The 17461-nt window shown below is 51.3% G+C and overlaps 1 protein-coding gene across 5 annotated transcripts in view; it reads left to right on the plus strand.

Annotated features, from left to right (window-relative positions):
- The window catches only part of WARS1 (tryptophanyl-tRNA synthetase 1), a 44573-nt gene extending 29231 nt beyond the window's left edge, over nt 1-15342 (plus strand). For all 5 annotated transcript variants that reach the window (XM_033191327.1, XM_033191325.1, XM_033191322.1 and 2 more), the window contains 5 exons: nt 3472-3572; nt 5290-5402; nt 6083-6256; nt 11246-11386; nt 14106-15342. In XM_033191327.1, coding sequence (XP_033047218.1) covers nt 3472-3572; nt 5290-5402; nt 6083-6256; nt 11246-11386; nt 14106-14267 — 691 coding nt within the window. In that variant the 3' untranslated portion in view covers nt 14268-15342. The remainder of the gene's footprint in view (nt 1-3471; nt 3573-5289; nt 5403-6082; nt 6257-11245; nt 11387-14105) is intronic.
- Nucleotides 15343-17461: the final 2119 nt, after the last annotated feature.

The raw sequence follows: 17461 nt of genomic DNA on the forward strand, positions 1-17461 counted from the left end.
CTTACTGCAATCTCTGCCTCCTGGGTTCAAGCAATTCTTGTGCCTTAGCCTCCTGAGTAGCTGGGATTATAGGCGCCCGCCACCACACCCAGCTAATTTTTGTATTTTTAGTAGAAACAGAGTTTCACCATTTTGGCCAGGCTGGTCTCGAACTCCTAACCTCAAGTGATCTGCCTGCCTCGACCACCCAAAGTGCTGGGATTACAGGCATGAGCCACTGCACCTGGCCAGGAACTTCCTTTTTCTTTACAAACATGGAGTAAAGATGAAACCCAGACGGTACGTCAACCAAGACTCTATGATATCTTTTCTTGAAAGGCATTTTATGTTGAACCTAAAGTGAGGAGAGACATTTTAAAGGGTAAATCCTCTATTCAAACATTTTACTTTAAGAGTTTCTTGTAAACATTTGAGCATTTTACTTTTCTTTCTTGAATTTAACTCAAAATCTGTATCTTTGGCTTAATAAAGCTCCTTCCTGGTGTTTAGGGGCTGGAAATTCAACAAAGCCAGCCATCGCCCTCTTCTAGTTGGGGGGAGGTGGGAAGGCCTCCATGAGGGAGGAAGCCAGTACAGTTCCCCCTGCACATTGCATGTGGCCCCAGAAAGGCCTTCCCGCCCAGGGCCCTGAGGGATGCACAGGCACTGAGCTGGGAGTCTGAAAACTTGTGTTCCAGACGCAGCTCTGCCCCTGCCTGGTCTTGTTCCCTTGGGCAAGTCCTTAAATCTCTGAGCTTCCATTTTCCTGTGAGGAAGGGAGCTGGGTGCTAGTGGGGGACGGCATAGCAGAGGTTGCAAGTGCTCTGCTTGACAGCCGTCCACTGTGTGGCCTGGGCATGGGAGGAGCTCCTCTCTGCCTGCTTTCTCCACTCTGCTCATTTGTTCTACAAATATTTATTGGACATCTGCTATATGCCAGACTCATGCTGTGGGTACAGCAGGGAGCAAAACCATTATCTCAGCAGCTGTGTAGAGCCTCTCTTCTAATGGGGAGAATCAGCTAACAGGTGATCAATCAGGTGATAATGAGTTCTATGGTGATAATAGGGACAAAGAGCAGGGTTAGAGAAGACCGTGGTCAGGAAATGATAGTGCCTGCACTGCATATAAAGTGCTTCAAGCCACGCCTGGCACCTGGGGAGCGCTCAGTAAATGTTGTAATCTAAAATATCTTCGCACTTTAAACCCTGTCTGAGAGTGAAAGGCAGGTGTCCTCCCTGGAGTAACTGGTCATTCATCCACATGTGGTATACAGTTATGTGTGTTCACTGAAGCCAGTGAGAAGCCTCCATGTGCCAGCACTGGCATGGCTGCTGTTGCATGGTGGGTCCATCCCAGCTGTGCCGGAGGACAGCTGTCCCTTGAGGGGAGGATCACGCATGCTCACGGTGCAGTGCCCACATTCACCCTGCAGCTAGCACAGTGGCAGCAGCTTGCAGCAAGTAATGACCAGTCTTCTAAGAAAGGGCAGCGTGCTCTAACTCAGAAATAACAGTCACACACCGTGGAGCTACAGTCCTGCCACAGTTGGGGAGTATGGGAGACTTTCCCTCCTTGTAGGGCTTAGGGTGTCCCACGTGCCTCAATCCCAGTGGCGCATGGAGTCTTTGCTGCAGCCCATCTCCCCAGGTGACAGACAGCTGCTGTCCTTAATGGCTGTGAGGCCTGCTGCGGTGCCTAGGCGGGACCCTCCCTGCCTGCGGTGTTCCTGGCTTGCTTAGCAGGAAGACAAAGGCCGCATCTTCCCAGGCGGTGTCGTTGTTGGCTATGCTCTTGCTCTCTCTTGTTTCCATTATGCTGAGTGGGTGACACAGATGCTGGGTTCTCCTGGCATGCCCCTTCATGGTACTGCACCTGCCCTCTCCAGTGCCCCACAGGGCCTGAAACTCAGCCAGCTGCTAGGCGAAAGACACAGTCCATCCCTCCCATGCTGCCTCTGCTGAACCTGGACAGACCTTGGCGCTGACCTTGACCGTTACAGGCCTCCCAGCATTATGCTTCGCCCAGCCCAAATGGCCAGCGTCCCTGCAGTCCTGACACCCCACCCCACCTGCACAAAGACATTCAGTAGTTCTCCTCCCTATCCCAAAGGTCTAAACTCTTCTACAGGATAAGAGGTGGTGGGAAAAGCATAGACTTTGGGGCCAGGTGAATCCGTGTGGGGATCCCAGCGCCTGTACTCACTGGCCTGTGACTATGACCCTGAACTTCTTTGAGCCTAGTCTTTAACTGTAAGGTGGAGGCAATGCTACTACTTTGAAGGGGATTTGGGCAGTATTGACACGTATGCAGCACCTAACACAGTTCCTTCCACGTGGTGCAAATACTTAAAAGACACCAGCCTTCCCCCTTTTCCCTCGTAGTGTCTGACACATGGTAGGGCCTAAAGGAAAAGCTACTGAATATAGTAATGCAAAGATGCAATATAAGAAGCCACTTGGCCCTGTGCAGTGGCTCACACCTGTAATCCCAGCACTTTGGGAGGCCAAGGCAGGCGGATCACCTGAGGTCAGGAGTTTGAGACCAGCCTGGACAACATGTTGAAACCCCATCTCTACTAAAAATACAAAAATTAGCCAGGCTTGGTGGCAAGCAGCTGTAATCCCAGCTACTCAGGAGGATGAGGCAGGAGAATCGCTTGAACCCAAGAGGTGCAGGTTGCAGTGAGCCAAGATTGTGCCACTGCAGTCCGGCCTGGGCTACAGAGTGAGACTCCGTCTCAAAACAAAGAAAAAGAAGCCACTCTGGGTTCTGCCAGACCCCTACACCCCACTGTGTTTGCTTCGTCTTCAGCCTAGTTCCCTCTGGTATCAGAATGGCTGCCACAGATCCAGGCCTGGTACCCACACCCCTCACCATCCAGAAGAGAGAGTTGGGTTGCTTGAATCAGCCACTGTGGCCTAGCCCTGTTGCTAGGGATAGGGTCAGTTCTGCCCAAACAGCAATGGGGAGCAGTGGCCAGAGGCTAGGAGGACCAGCTGCACTGAGACAGGCCTTCCTCCTTCTCGGGCCATGGATTTCTATCCATATGCTCATCTGACAATAAGCAGATAGTCTCCCGCAACACAGTATGTCTCAACTAAGAAGCTCCCGGGAGCTCCCAGACTTGAGCTCCACAGCCCACTGAACTGCTGACCCTGGCAGAATTTAAATTTTTCATGCTAGCTGCGAGTCTCTGAATCTGCTTGTGTTCCTGCCTTGTTTGGTATGTCTGCTTCACGTTGGTTTCACACTGGTTTCTGCCTTTCCCAGTCAACTCCACAGGTAAACGTTTGTCTGCTTTGCCTGATGCAGGTATCTTTGCTTACAGATGACTTCCTGGCACCTTCCTGGTGCTTATATGTTGACCACAATGTGGCCCCAAGTCTGGCCCATGCCACTACTCATTGGCATCCAATTTTAACAACTGTGACTTTGCCTTCGGTGAAGGCCGCCCTCCAGTTTGGGATTTCATTCCCATTGTCTTTGCAGGATGAGCTCAGGTTTCTACAAAAATGTGGTGAAGATTCAAAAGCATGTTACCTTCAACCAAGTGAAAGGCATTTTCGGCTTCACTGACAGCGACAGCATCGGTAAGGGGCCCACTGCTGCCTGCGCTTTTTAAAACGGAGCAGAGTTCTGGAGGAGACACATGTCTGGTTTAAATATCTCTGAGATGTTAGCTTTTGCAACCGTCTCTTTAAGTAGGACACCCAGGCATGGGTGGGTCATCATCGTCCTGGAATCTGACTAGCTAGTGTAATGCATTGAGCAGCTTCTCTGGGTTGGGTGAAGCTGCACTTCAGGATGTAAGTCTGTCCCTCTCCTGTCACCCATCTTAAGGTTTAGAAGAAAGAAAAATCTAAGGATGATTTTAGAGTTCCAACAGCTCTGGTGGGACCCCAGTCGGTGTAGGGCGGCCTTGGGTGGAACCAGGGGTGATGGAGAAGGACAGCTGGATCTGCTGCCCATGAGGGAGCCTTTGAGTCTTTGTCTCCCTGGGCCTCAATGTCCCCACATGGAAGATGAGGGGCTTGACTCGAGGTCTTCTGGAGCTTTCCCATCCCTGCCCTGCTCTCCTTCCATGGCTCCACCCCAGCAGACGTGCAAATGGTTTGCCTCCCACGTGCATGCCTTCTTGGCCCTCTCCATACATTTCCATGTGTCTTTCAGATGCATTGGCCTTGTAGACTTTTAGACTTTTGGTCCTTGAGAGTTGTGGCTGGGCCTTCTGATCCCCTCCTCTACTTGACGTTTGCCACATGGCTTCAGTCCTAGCAGGCCTCTGAGGCCTTCAGTCAGCTGCCAGCCGAGACAACTCCCTAGGATGTGCTGCTGGGGCTCTCCATGGGGAGCATTCGCCCTGCTTGGAGCCAGAGCCACAGTGGTGTGTGCTCCACAGCATCAGGGTCACACTGGGCGAGCCGCGTGCCCAGAGTCCAGAAACATCTGAGCTCACCCAAGGGCCTGGGTACCGCCACTCGGTGGGGGCTGGCGTGGCACCACCTGTCAGGGGCCCTGGAGAGGCCAAAAGTTCTTCTGCAGGCCTAAGCAAATACTAATGACAGTAATAACAGCCACAACATCCACAACACTGAAAACTTTTAAATAGCAAAATACATTCATCATAACTTATGATAATTAAAGGTGGAACAACCTGAAACCCCAGTGGTTAGAGAATGGTTAAATAGTATGTTACATTGACAGGATAGAATATACTTAGTAACAACATGGACAGTCATTGCAATGAAAAAGGCAAGGAAGGCCGGGTGCAGTGGCTCATGCCTGTAATCCCAGCACTTTGGGAGGCCAAGGCAGGCATTTCACAAGGTCAGGAGATCGAGACCATGCTGGCCAACATGGTGAAACCCCGTCTCTACTAAAAATACAAAAATTAACTGGGTGTGGTACGCACCTGTAGTCCCAGCTACTCGGGAGGCTGAGGCAGGAGAATCGCTTGAACCCAGGAGGCGGAGGTAACGGTGAGCCGAGATCGAGCCACTGCACTCCAACCTGGCAACAAAGCGAGACTCCTGAAAAAAAAAAGAAAAGAAAAGAAAAAGCCAAGGAAAGACCAAATATAGTGTAGTCACAATGCAAATGCATAGAGTAAGAGATATAACAAAATGGGTGAAGGGAGGCACATTGCAACTATGCAGTTTATTCTTTTTTCTACTTTTCCATATTCTTTAGATTTTCTTTAATGATTATTTTATAATGGGGAGAAAACCTGTTTTTGTTCATTCCTTTATTAACTAAGCAGAACAGGAACTCATCTCACGTGTAAAAATATTTTTTTCTCACTTTCAGGGAAGATCAGTTTTCCTGCCATCCAGGCTGCTCCCTCCTTCAGCAACTCATTCCCACAGATCTTCCAAGACAGGACAGATATCCAGTGCCTTATCCCATGTGCCATTGACCAGGTCAGCAGGCAGAACCAAGGCTCTCTAAGTCTGGGGCATTGGCAGCAGGTTCCTCTTACTCTTCAGCAGGGGAGAAGTGTTGAAAGATATGACAGGTAGCCGGGCAGGGTAGCTCACGCCTATAATACCAGCACTTTGGGAGGCCAAGGCAGGCGGATCACTTGAGGCCAGGAGTTCAAGACCAGCCTGGCCAACATGGCAAAACCTCATCTCTACTAAAAATATAAAATTTAGCCAGGTGTGGTGGCGGGCACATGTAATCCCAGCTGCTCATCTCACTGGAACCCCAGAGACAGAGGTTGCAGCGAGAGCGCATCACTGCACTCCAGCCTGGGCGACACAGCAAGACTCTGTCTCAAAAAAAAGGAAAGAAAGTTGGGGGGTGGGGGGCAAGGGAAGGGAGAGCATTAGGACAAATACCTAATGCACGCAGGGCTTAAAACCTAGATGACGGGTTGATGGGTGCAGCAAACCACCATGGCACATGTATACCTATGTACATGTATCCCAGAACTGAAAGCAAAATAAAAAAAGGAAAGGATATGATGGGGAGGAGGGAGTGAATTTCTTTAGCTGGAAGCATGAGAGCCTTCTCTGAAGATGCTCAGAGGGACTGCTTACAGCTGAAAGCTGGCATGTTTTCCAACCGCCCTCATCAGGGTCCTTACTCTCCCCCACAGGATCCTTACTTTAGAATGACAAGGGACGTCGCCCCCAGGATCGGCTATCCTAAACCAGCCCTGCTGCACTCCACCTTCTTCCCTGCCCTGCAGGGCGCCCAGACCAAAATGAGTGCCAGCGACCCCAACTCCTCCATCTTCCTCACTGACACGGCAAAGCAGATCAAAACCAAGGTGAGCAGTGGCCCGGGCAGAGGGCAATCAGTGGGAGTAGAAACATGCCATAGGGGGCACATGCACACACACACCACTGCACAGTGCTTTGGGCCTCAGCCACCGTAGCAATGCTGAACTCCAGGATTGCCAACTATGCTCCCTGCAGAACTCAAGGCAGCCTGTCCTTCCCACATGAATCAGGTGAATTTGTTTTGTGTCCTTTCATTTAGGTAAAACTTTGAATTTTTTTTTTTCCTTTTCTGCTTTTCTTACCAGCACTGTTCTGGAAGCAAAGTCATGGCAATTTCCTTAAAGTTACAATTACTGTGGATGTTATTAAACAGTGGAAAAGATTTGTGTATATTTCTGATCATCAGCTGTGTTCCAGCGGCTGGACCCGGTGCCTTATTTATGTTTTCTCCTGTTTCATTCTCACTGCAAGGTGGTGGTGCTATTCCCTTTAAAGATGAGTTGATGAGGCTTAGAGAAGCCCAGCCACTTGACCAAGTGTCCACCACCAGGAATCAGCAGCACTGCTCTCCTGACCGTGAGCAGCCAAGCAGGGGTTAGGAGCTGGTTTTCTCCCAGAGAATGTTCTCACTGAGAGACACAGAATTGAGAAGAGTCCCTCCACAGGACAGTCCTGCTGGCCCCAGGAGGGATGCACACCGCAGGCATTCAGCAAACATTTGACAAATCATTAGAGAAACTAAAAGGAGAAGTTAGTTTGAGCTTCCTTATTTTGCATGGCCCCAGTTCTGTTGCCTGGTTCCTCACCTGCCAGTGTATATTTAATTGCCTCACTGTTACACATAGCAGTTGACATTTTCTTTGGAATTAAGTATGTGTTTGCAGGCTTGAAGATTGCAGTGGAAATGCTGGGAACTGTATTTGAGGCGTGTCACATGCCCTCTGAGTCACTGCCCCTGACCCTCTGGAAAGTCCCAGGCAGATTCTGGTTGACAATGGGGAAGTCTTTCATATCAAAACTTCCGAAGACATGGCCTCCACCAGCTCTCCCCACTCAGCTGGAAGCTGGTATAATTGGAGACTTTTCTTTCCCTTTCACTTCTAGCCAAAACTTCCAGAGCACAGGGTGCAGAATGGGCAGGGAAGTGCCACTGGAAAAGTCCGCTGTTCGATTTTGTTTCTGAGAAGTTGTTCATGGCCAGGTGCAGTGACTCACACCTATAATTCCAGCACTTTGGGAGGCCGAGGCAAGGGGGATTACCTGAGGTCAGGAGTTTGAGACCAGCCTGGCCAATATGGTAAAACCGCTGTCTCTACTAAAAATACAAAAATTTGGCAGGCACCTGTAATCCCAGCTACTCGGGAGGCTGAGGCAGGAGAATTGCTTGACCTTGGGAGACGCAGGTTGCAGTGAGGCGAGATCACACCACTGTACTCCATCCAGCCTGGGCAACAGAGCGAGACTCCGGCTCAAAAAACAAAAAGAAGAGAAAAACTTGTTTATGGATCTGGGACATTTATCATTCACTTAGGGACCAGCAGAGCCCTCGAGGTGAGCAGTTAGCGTGAGGTCAGGAAACACAGAGGCCTACAGACGCTCACTGGGCCTGCAGGCTTCTTGTGGGGCAGAACAGGGTCCGGCCAGGCCTCACTCTAAATCCCGATGCCTGACTTCGGCTCCAAAATCAGAATCTCCACACTAGAGAAGAGGGCACGTCTGCTCCAGCCTCCTCCTAAAAATAACAGGTTCAGGCAGGGTAGTGGCACGTGCCTGTAGTCCCAGCTACTCAGGAGGATGGCTTGAGCCCTGGGATTCAAGGCTGCAGTGAGCTACTGTTGTGCCTGTGAATAGCCACTGCACCCCAGCTGGGGTGGCACAGCGAGGCCCCATCTCTAAAACTAAAAAAAATAAAATAGTAGCACAGTGCTGACGATTCAAGTGGCTTTGCTGAGTGAGTACCTGCCACCTGCACAGAGTCAGCCTGTGTGATCTAACTGCATCCCAACTACCACCCTAGCTGGCCGTGTCCACTCAGCATCATTTCCTGTCGCACAGAGTCGCACTGGTCACCCGCGTCCATCATCTTAGTTGCTGGCAGCAATGCTCCGTACCCACTCCCAAGTCGTCCCTCCATCTGTTTTCCTGTAAGTCAGGCCTGGTAGGCTGCTTCCTGCATTACTGAGGACTGGTCACATCAAGGAGGCAGAACTGAGCCACTCAGTTCTCGAGCTCCACCTGGAAGCCTGGTGTCCCAGGAGCCAGCCTGGTCCTGCCAGTCCCTGTCACATATGGCAGGTTCCTGACACTCTGGGCCTGATTTCCTTCACCTGTAAGATGACGAAAGCACTACAGAGGTCATTGGGTTGTTGGGGATAAAATACATGTCACAACCCTAACAGCCAACATGGATGGCACATCTGCTGTGTGCCTACCATGGAACAAGGGGCTCCGCCTGGGGAGGGGGAGTGTGCAGGTGGTGGTGACACCAGCGCATCTTGAATAACGTGCAGCAGTCACCAGTTTCCTTGTTCTCCTCTCAGATAAAGGGCTGGGAACTGGCCTTTCAATACCCTCTTCAAACTGCCCCTGGAGCCCAGGACCTGTGTTCTCAGACTTTCTTCCTGACACTGGAGCTTCTTCTCCAAGGCCCAGCAGGGAGGGCTGTGGCCACCACACAGCAGTGACTCCATCAGGCACTTAAATGCTAGGAGACACCACTACTAGGTGGTTTTTTCTTCCTCCTGTTTATTAGTATTTTCCATAGGTTTTGGTTCTGTAACTTTTTTTTTTCTTTTTTCTTTTCTTTTCTTTTTTTTTTTTTTTTTAGGAAAGGGAAGGTAAACGTCCCATTCGTTAGTTTTTTTCTTTCAGCCCCCCAGGCCTGCCCACCAGTCAGCCGCACAGCGCCAGGCCCTCGCATGGGCCTTGCCTGAGCCTCTCGCATGACTACTGCTTTCCCTGCCCAGCCTCTCAGCAGTGCCGTGCCACAATGGAGACTGGCACCTTTGCCCCAACACTCGTCTGCTCCTTTTGCACGATCCCAACTTATCTAGTTAGGAATCTGCTCCGGAATATGTGTGTGTGTGTGTGTGTGTTTGTGTGTGTGTGTGTGTGTGTGTGTGTGTGTGTGTGTGATGGAGTTTTGCTCTTGTTGCCCAGGCTGGAGTGCAATGGCACAATCTCGGCTAACCACAACTTCCACCTCCCGTGTTCAAGCGATTCTCCTACCTCAGCCTCCCAAATAGCTGGGATTACAGGCATGCGCCACTACGCCCAGCTAATTTTGTATTTTTAGTAGAGACGGGGTTTCTTCATGTTGGTTAGGCTGGTCTCAAACTCCCTACCTCAGGTGATCTGCTTGCCTCGGCCTCCCAAAGTGCTGGGATTACAGGTGTGAGCCACTCCACCTGGCTACTCTGGAATTCTTTTGAGGAGACTTACTAAACATAACAACTTAGAATTTATTGACTCTGCCTAACCTTTTTCCCATAAAAAAATGTTAAGGCTGGGCACAGTGGCTCACTCCTGCAATCCTAGCACTTTGGGAGGCCAAGCAGGTGAATCACCTGGGGTCAGGAGTTTGAGACCAGCCTGGCCAACATGGTGAAACCCTGTCTCTACTAAAAATACAAAATTAGCCGGGCATGGTGGCAAAAAAAAAAAAAGTGAAGGGGCCGAGCACAGTGACTCGTGGCACAGTAATCCCAGCACTTCGGGATGCCAAGGCAGGCAGATCACTTGAGCCCAGGAGTTCAAGACCAGACTGGCCTACACAACAAAACCCGGCCTCTACAAAAAATACCAACAAATTAGCCAGGCTGGTGGCACACACCTGTACTCCTAGCTACTCAAGAGGCTGAGGCAGGAAGGAAACCTGAGACGAGGAGGTCAAGGCTGCAGTGAGCCGTGATCGCACTACTGCACTCCAGCCTGGGCAACAGTCTAGAGATCCTATCTCAAACAAAAAAATTAGGGTGACATTTGTGCATTGGAGGTTTCTCAGATGCTCACTGAAAGAATGTTGAAGGAGTTTTGCCTATTTTTTCTGGCTTTTAGTAGCCCTAATTACTCCGTGATTATCTTCAACAATTCCTAAAAGGCATTGCATTTCTGAGTTTTTCAGCTCTGACAGCATTGCCTCTTTGTAAGTGGAGACCTGCCTGCAGGCCCCTCTACCCGCGCAGTTCCCGTGGGTTTGCCTTCCCTTACTGCCTTACCCTGCCTGTGCCTTCTTGTTCTGCTTTCTGTGGGAGGCTGGCCGCTGCTTCCCTGTCCCTGTTAACACTGCAGTACCTATCCCTAAGAGAGGCTGCCCTTCCTGCCATCTCCCTTACTCTGAGGATGACTTACTCATCCTTTTTTATTTATTTTTTTTTTTTAGTTTTTATTATTTTAGAAACAAGGTCTTGCTCTGTCGCCCAGGCTAGAGTGCAGTGGTGCAATCACAGTCCACTATAACCTCAAACTCCTGAGTTTGAGCGATCCTTCCACCTCAGCCTCCCGAGTAGCTAGGGCTACAAGCGCACGTCAGCACACCAGCTATTCCTTTTTTTTTTTTTTTTTTTTTTTCAGAGAGGGGGGCTCACTAAGTTACCCAGACTGGTATTGACCTCCTGGCCTCAATTGATCCTCCCCCGTCAACCTCCCAAAATGCTGAGATTACTGACACAAGCCACTGTGTCCAGCCTTACCCATCCTTTCTCTGAAGTTTGTCACCTGAGGCACTTGTCTCCCCCAGGTTTCAGTTCAATCAGTGCCTTTGCTTTCCCAACTCTATTCTCCTGTGTCTCTGAGGATGAGGGAGTTCAAAGCTCATCTGCCCCCACCTCTCCTGCAGTGAGCCCCATGGCAGCTCACACCCAAGCCTCACAGGAAGATGAGCAGTGGGTCCCCCACCAGCTGTGCACCTTGACCTTTCTCTGGTCCAGAATCTGACAGCACTCACACCTTTGACTTCCACACTTGGGCTTCTAGCCAGCGTCCAGGCACAGGATGGGCAGGACTGACGAGCGTATTTGTGTCCTCTTCTGGTGCAGGTCAATAAGCATGCGTTTTCTGGAGGGAGAGACACCATCGAGGAGCACAGGCAGTTTGGGGGCAACTGTGATGTGGACGTGTCTTTCATGTACCTGACCTTCTTCCTCGAGGACGACGACAAGCTCGAGCAGATCAGGAAGGTGAGCAGGGAGCCCCAAGGGCCCACAGCTGCCTCCAGTCAGCCACTCCTGCCCATGGGGCCTGGAAGGCTCCAACAGCCAGGCATGAAGGGTTGGTGGGAAGTGCTCAACTGAAACAAGGTGAAAACTGAGTAGAGTCGCCCTCATGGTTTTTAGACCTGGGCTCAGAAGCCTCATGAACAAATCATGAAAGAGCAGATACAAATTACTGTTCATTTGGGAGTCACACAAAACAGTCTTGCTTTATTAGTCATCAGAGAAATATCAGTTAACGTGATCAAAGCTAAGACAGTTGAGTACAGAATCAGTAGGGGCTTTTGTGTTGCCATTGACTGTTTTCAGTGATTGGGAAGCAGACGCTTCAAGGCACACTCATGTGAGCAGAGTGTCTTTCGGCACAGCCTCGTAAGCGGAGTGTCTATCGGCACAGCCTCATGAGCGGAGTGTTGGTTGGCACAGCCTCGTGAGCGGAGTGTCGGTCGGCACAGCCTCGTAAGCGGTTTGGTAATGGGTGCAAAGAGCCCAAAAATGTTCAGAGCTTCTCCTCAGGTTTTCTCATTCTTAGATTTTTTTCCAAGGAAATAATCCTGAATAAGAGAAAGCTTTCCACACAAAGATGTTAAAAATGATAATAGCAAAAAGTTCAACACAGGCTTGATACAACAGAGGAAATGTTAAATAAATTAGAATTGTTACAGGGTGGATTATTATGCAGGCATGAACTCTTTTAAGAGTGTTCATATGCAGGCCGGGCGCGGTGGCTCAAGCCTGTAATCCCAGCACTTTGGGAGGCTGAGACGGGCGGATCACGAGGTCAGGAGATCGAGACCATCCTGGCTAACACGGTGAAACCCCGTCTCTACTAAAAAAATACAAAAAATTAGCCGGGCGAGATGGCGGGCGCCTGTAGTCCCAGCTACTAGGGAGGCTGAGGCGAGAGAATGACGTAAACCCGGGAGGCGGAGCTTGCAGTGAGCTGAGATCCGGCCACTGCACTCCAGCCTGGGCGACAGAGCCAGACTCCGTCTCAAAAAAAAAAAAAAAAAAAAAGAGTGTTCATATGCAAAGCAAGGTGGCACACATCTGTAGTCCCTGCTACTTGGGAAGCTGAGACAGGAGGCGCCCTTGAGACCAGGAGTTCGAATCCAGCCTGGGCAACATAGCAAGACCCTCTTTTTTTTTTTTTTTTTGAGACAGAGTCTCGCTCTGTCGCCCAGGCTGGAGTGCAGTGGCGCGATCTCAGCTCACTGCAAGCTCTGCCTCCCAGGTTCATGCCATTCTCCGGCCTCAGCCTCCCGAGTAGCTGGGACTACAGGCTCCCGACACCTCGCCCGGCTAAATTGTATTCTTTAGTAGAGACGGGGTTTCACCGTGTTAGCCAGGATGGTCTCGATCTCCTGACCTTGTGATCTGCCTGCCTCGGCCTCCCAGAGTGCTGGGATTACAGGCGTGAGCCACTGCGTCCAGCCAAGACCCTCATTTCTTTAAAAAAAAAAAAAGTTGGCCGGGCGCGGTGGCTCAAGCCTGTAATCCCAGCACTTTGGGAGGCCGAGACGGGCGGATCACGAGGTCAGGAGATCGAGACCATCCTGGCTAACACGGTGAAACCCCGTCTCTACTAAAAAAAAAAAAAACCTAGCCGGGCGAGGTGGCGGGCGCCTGTAGTCCCAGCTACTAGGGAGGCTGAGGCGAGAGAATGGCGTAAACCGGGAGGCGGAGCTTGCAGTGAGCTGAGATCGGCCACTGCACTCCAGCCTGGGCGACAGAGCGAGACTCCGTCTCCAAAAAAAAAAAAAAAAAAAAGTTTTAGTGACACAGAAAAATATGCCTATGATAGTGAAAAAAGGATACCAAATGAAAACTCAGGGAGGAGTTAACTATGTTTAAATGAAATGCGCATGAAAAGAAATGTAAAAAAATTCACCAAATGTTAGTGGCAGACCCTACCTCTGGGCACTGTTTAGGTGGGCAATTTGTAGGTGATTTTTCTTTACTTTGCTGCGGCTTTGTGGTTTGGGTACTTTATTAAGTTTCCTTAATGAGCCTGCATTACAATCAGAAAAAGAGAAAAAATCAGCAAAATTTGGCCAGGTGCAGTGGCTCACGCCTGTAATCCTAGCACTTTGGGAGTCTGAGGCGAGTAGATCACAAGGTCAGGAGATTGAGACCAGCCTGGCCAATATGGTGAAACCCCCATCTCTACTAAAAATACAAAAATTAGCCAGGCATGGTGGCGGGCACCTGTAATCCCAGCAACTCAGGAGGCTGAGGCAGGAGAATCACTTGAACCTGGGAGGCGGAGGTTCCAGTGAGCCAAGATCACGCCACTACACTCTGACCTGGCAACAGAGCGAGACTCCGTCTCAAAAAAAAAATTAGCAAGATTTTACAGAAGCCGTAAGGCTGCCAGGAATTGTTGTTTAGTGCCTGGGGGAACGGCCCCTAGCGTTGGTAGGGTTGGGGACTGCCCTCACCATTGGCCTTTTCACTGTGAGAGACCAAGTCATGGCTACCGTCAGAGCCAGGTTTCTAGCCGTTTTAGGAAAAGTGTAGCTGAAGGTATAGGTTATTGTTGTGGTAACAACACATCTTACTTCTGAGTGCCACCCACATGCCAGCCTCTTCTTGGGTGGTGTGGGCTGAGCTGGTGCCCAAGGCAGGAAGGAGCCGCTCAGGACATGCGGAGCCATCTCTCACATGGCTGTCTCCCTCTGGGCAGGATTATACCAGCGGAGCCATGCTCACCGGTGAGCTCAAGAAGGTACTCATAGAGGTTCTCCAGCCCTTGATTGCAGAGCACCAGGCCCGGCGCAAGGAGGTCACGGACGAGATAGCAAAAGTGTTCATGACTCCCCGGGAGCTGTCCTTCGACTTTCAGTAGCACTCATTTTACATATGCTTATAAAAGAAGTGATGTATCAATAATCCCAGCCCAGTCAAAGCACCACCACCCGTAGGCTTCTATCTCATGGTTATTATTGGGCCTGGTCTCTATAAGCCTGTGTATGTTATCAATACTGTTTCTTCCTGTGAGTTGCATTATTTCTGTCTCTTTTGGGCAAAGCATTGTGGGTGATTGGTACTGGCTAACATTGCATGGTCAGATAGAGAAGTCCAGCTGTGAGTCTCTCCCCAGAGCAGCCCCAAAGAGTGGCGCCTTTGTCTGGAAGTCCATGGGCCACCCTGTTCTGGTCCGTGGAGGACTCCGAGGGTTCCAAGTATACTCTTATGACCCACTCTGTTTAAAAATATATATTCTATGTACGCATATATGGAATTGAAATGTCATTATTGTAACCTAGAAAGTGCTTTGAAACATCGATGTGGGGAGGTTTATTGAGCACAAGATGTATTTCAGCCCACACCCCCTCCCAAAAGAAATTGGTAAGTAAAAGCTTTGCTATACATTTGACTAAGAAATCACCCAGCTTTAAAGCTGCTTTTAACAATGAAGATTGAATAGAGTTGGGCAATTTTGATTAATTGAGACTTGGGGGTGAAACTGTCCAGTTTACTGAACTCCAGACCATGCATGTATTCCACTCCAGAAATCAGCTCGCTTCCCTTGGCATACCAGTTTTCTCCCGCCAAATGACCCTAGACCCTCTGTCCTGCAGAATCAGGGTGGCTTTTCCCCTGACTGTGTCCGATGCCAAGGAGTCCTGGCCTTTGCAGATGCTTCGTTTTGACCCTTGGCTGCAGTGGAAGTCAGCACAGAGCACTGCCCTGGCTGTGTCCCTGGACGGGTGGACTTAGCTAGGGAGAAAGTCGAGGCAGCAGCCCTCCAGGCCCTCATGGGTGTCTAGGCAGGCCTCATTTCATCACGCACCATGAGCAGGCCTGGAAGAGCAAAGCCAAATCTCAGGGAAGCCCTTGGTTGATGTATCTGGGTCTCCTCTGGAGCACTCTGCCCTCCTGTCACCCAGTAGAGTAAATAAACTTCCTTGGCTCCCGCTCTTGTCATTGTGCTCTGTCTAGGAGGTCTGAGGAGGGAGCAGAGACCCCTCCCCTCACCCTTCTGTGTATGACCTTGAGTCTGCTGGAGTCAAAATTTGGGGATGAAAGTGCACAGTCCTGGGAACCCCGTGGTGTTGTGTCACAGCTCCCAGGAATGGGCTTGTGCTGGGAGAGCCCTTAGCAGCATCCCGGTGCGGGCTCCCTCTCACATCACACTTCTCATCTCCAGCAGCTGATGGAGAACGCAAGCAGAGCTTGTCCTCACTCTTCAGAGGAGGGGCTGGCCGTGGGGTACTTGGTGGTGCTGTGTAGTGACAGCACAGGCTGGGAGCCAGGCCGGGCCCCGTTCACATGAGGCCCAGGGCAGGCGCCAAGCTGCAAGGGAGCCCTGGGCTCATTCTACCGGCTCATCCTCATTTTGCAGGTGGGGAAGCTGAGGCTTAGGAGAGGAGAACATGACTTGTCCAAGACCATAGGGTGACTCTGACACAGCAAGTCTGTCCTGACTCTTGGGAGGCTGGAGGCCTGGGCTCGAGTCCCACTCAGGTACCCATGTGCACCATGACCTCACCTAGGCCTCCTCTCCCTGTCTCAGCTCCTGCTGAGCTGGGCCCCACCCCTGCCCTCCCCTGCTCACCTGGCTGGCTATGGCCAGTGGGGGTGAGCCACCCACAGAGGCCATGTAGCTCACTAGCCTGTTGCCCTGGGCAACTAATATGACTCCTAGTAACTCTACTGCACCTGTGATGCAAGTGCAGTGAGGGGTGACAAGTGACGTCAGTAACAGCTACTGCTATCATTGTCCACCCAGCCAGAGCATCTGTTGGCAGGGCCCTGGTGAGACCCTGGCCCCAGGGAGGAGTGAGCCAACACCGACCAGCTTCTCCCCTCACCGGCTGTGTGACTCTGGCCAGGTCACTTAACCTCCCAGGACCTCCATCTCCTCCCCTGTAAAAAGCAGTGATGCCTCTTGTTTAGGGTCTTAGGAGGGGTGCCCTGGGTCCAATACTCAGGTGACTTGTCCAAGGCCACTGCTAGTCAGGACACAGGGGAGCTGCATGTCTCCCAAACCTCCCCCATTTTGCTAAAAACCAGTGGTTTCTGAGAGAAATGTTCCCTGAAAGACACGGGCATGTCTGGATTAGGATGGACAGGTTGCAGTGGCCCCATGGGTGTTTGGGGATGAGGCATGAGGCTGGGTGCCAGCAGCACCGTGGTGCCATAGGCTCTGCCAGAAGAGCACTCCTACTCCAGCTGGTGATGTCCACCTGGCAGACAGATGTGGGGCCGGCCCAGCTCAGCCTCTCTGCCCCGTGGCCCCCAGCCTGGAGGAGAGACCAGCTGAGCCTGCCTGAAAGGAGATGAGGCTTAAAGCACACAAAACAGCACTGGGTGGGGAAGCAGGGCCAGGAAGGAGGGTGGCTGAGTACACAGGTGGCAGTGGAACAGCTTGCTGCTCCAGGACAGCACTCGGCAAGCAACAGGCCTGCCTCTGGCCCCCAGTGCCTGCCTGCAGCACCAGCAGCTGTGTCCTCCCCAGGGTCACGCTGGCTGGGCCTTGAGGCCCAGGACTCTCTGATCATTACCATAGAGGTTGTAAAGACAGTGAGGACAGAGGCCCTTCCTGCAAACCCCCTCCCCAGTGACAGGCAGAGCCAGCTGCTCAGTGACACAGGCTCAGGGAGAGCCAAAGGCCCCCACCTCCCAGAGTGCAGCCACTGCCAGAGCTGGGCCAGGAGTGCTGCCAGGAACCCTCCTGCCAAGGCCGAACAGGTGGGATCTTCTCAACAAAAATGGTCCCAGGGTCAGTCAGTGTTTGATGAACGATGGAAACCGGTTAGCACCTGCCCTTTCCCAGCATTTGGCCACAGCATCTCAGCCTCTGCAACTCCTAAGCTGGACGCACTTCCTGGAATCTACTGCAGGACTTATCCATTCACTCACTCACTCACTCATTCATCCCACACCCGCTACTGTACAGCAGCCCTGGAGCTAGATGGAGTCCTTGCGCAGCTCGCAGGCTCTTGTGGCTGGGGAGAGGCAGAAGAGTGACCACACACCCAACTAGGTCCCCACGGGAGCAGAGCAGGAGATGCTTGGGAGCAGCCCAGTGGTCAG

This window comes from Trachypithecus francoisi, unplaced genomic scaffold (genome assembly GCF_009764315.1).
Source record: "Trachypithecus francoisi isolate TF-2019V2 unplaced genomic scaffold, Tfra_2.0 Lachesis_group3, whole genome shotgun sequence".
NCBI classification, from domain to species: Eukaryota; Metazoa; Chordata; class Mammalia; order Primates; family Cercopithecidae; genus Trachypithecus; species Trachypithecus francoisi.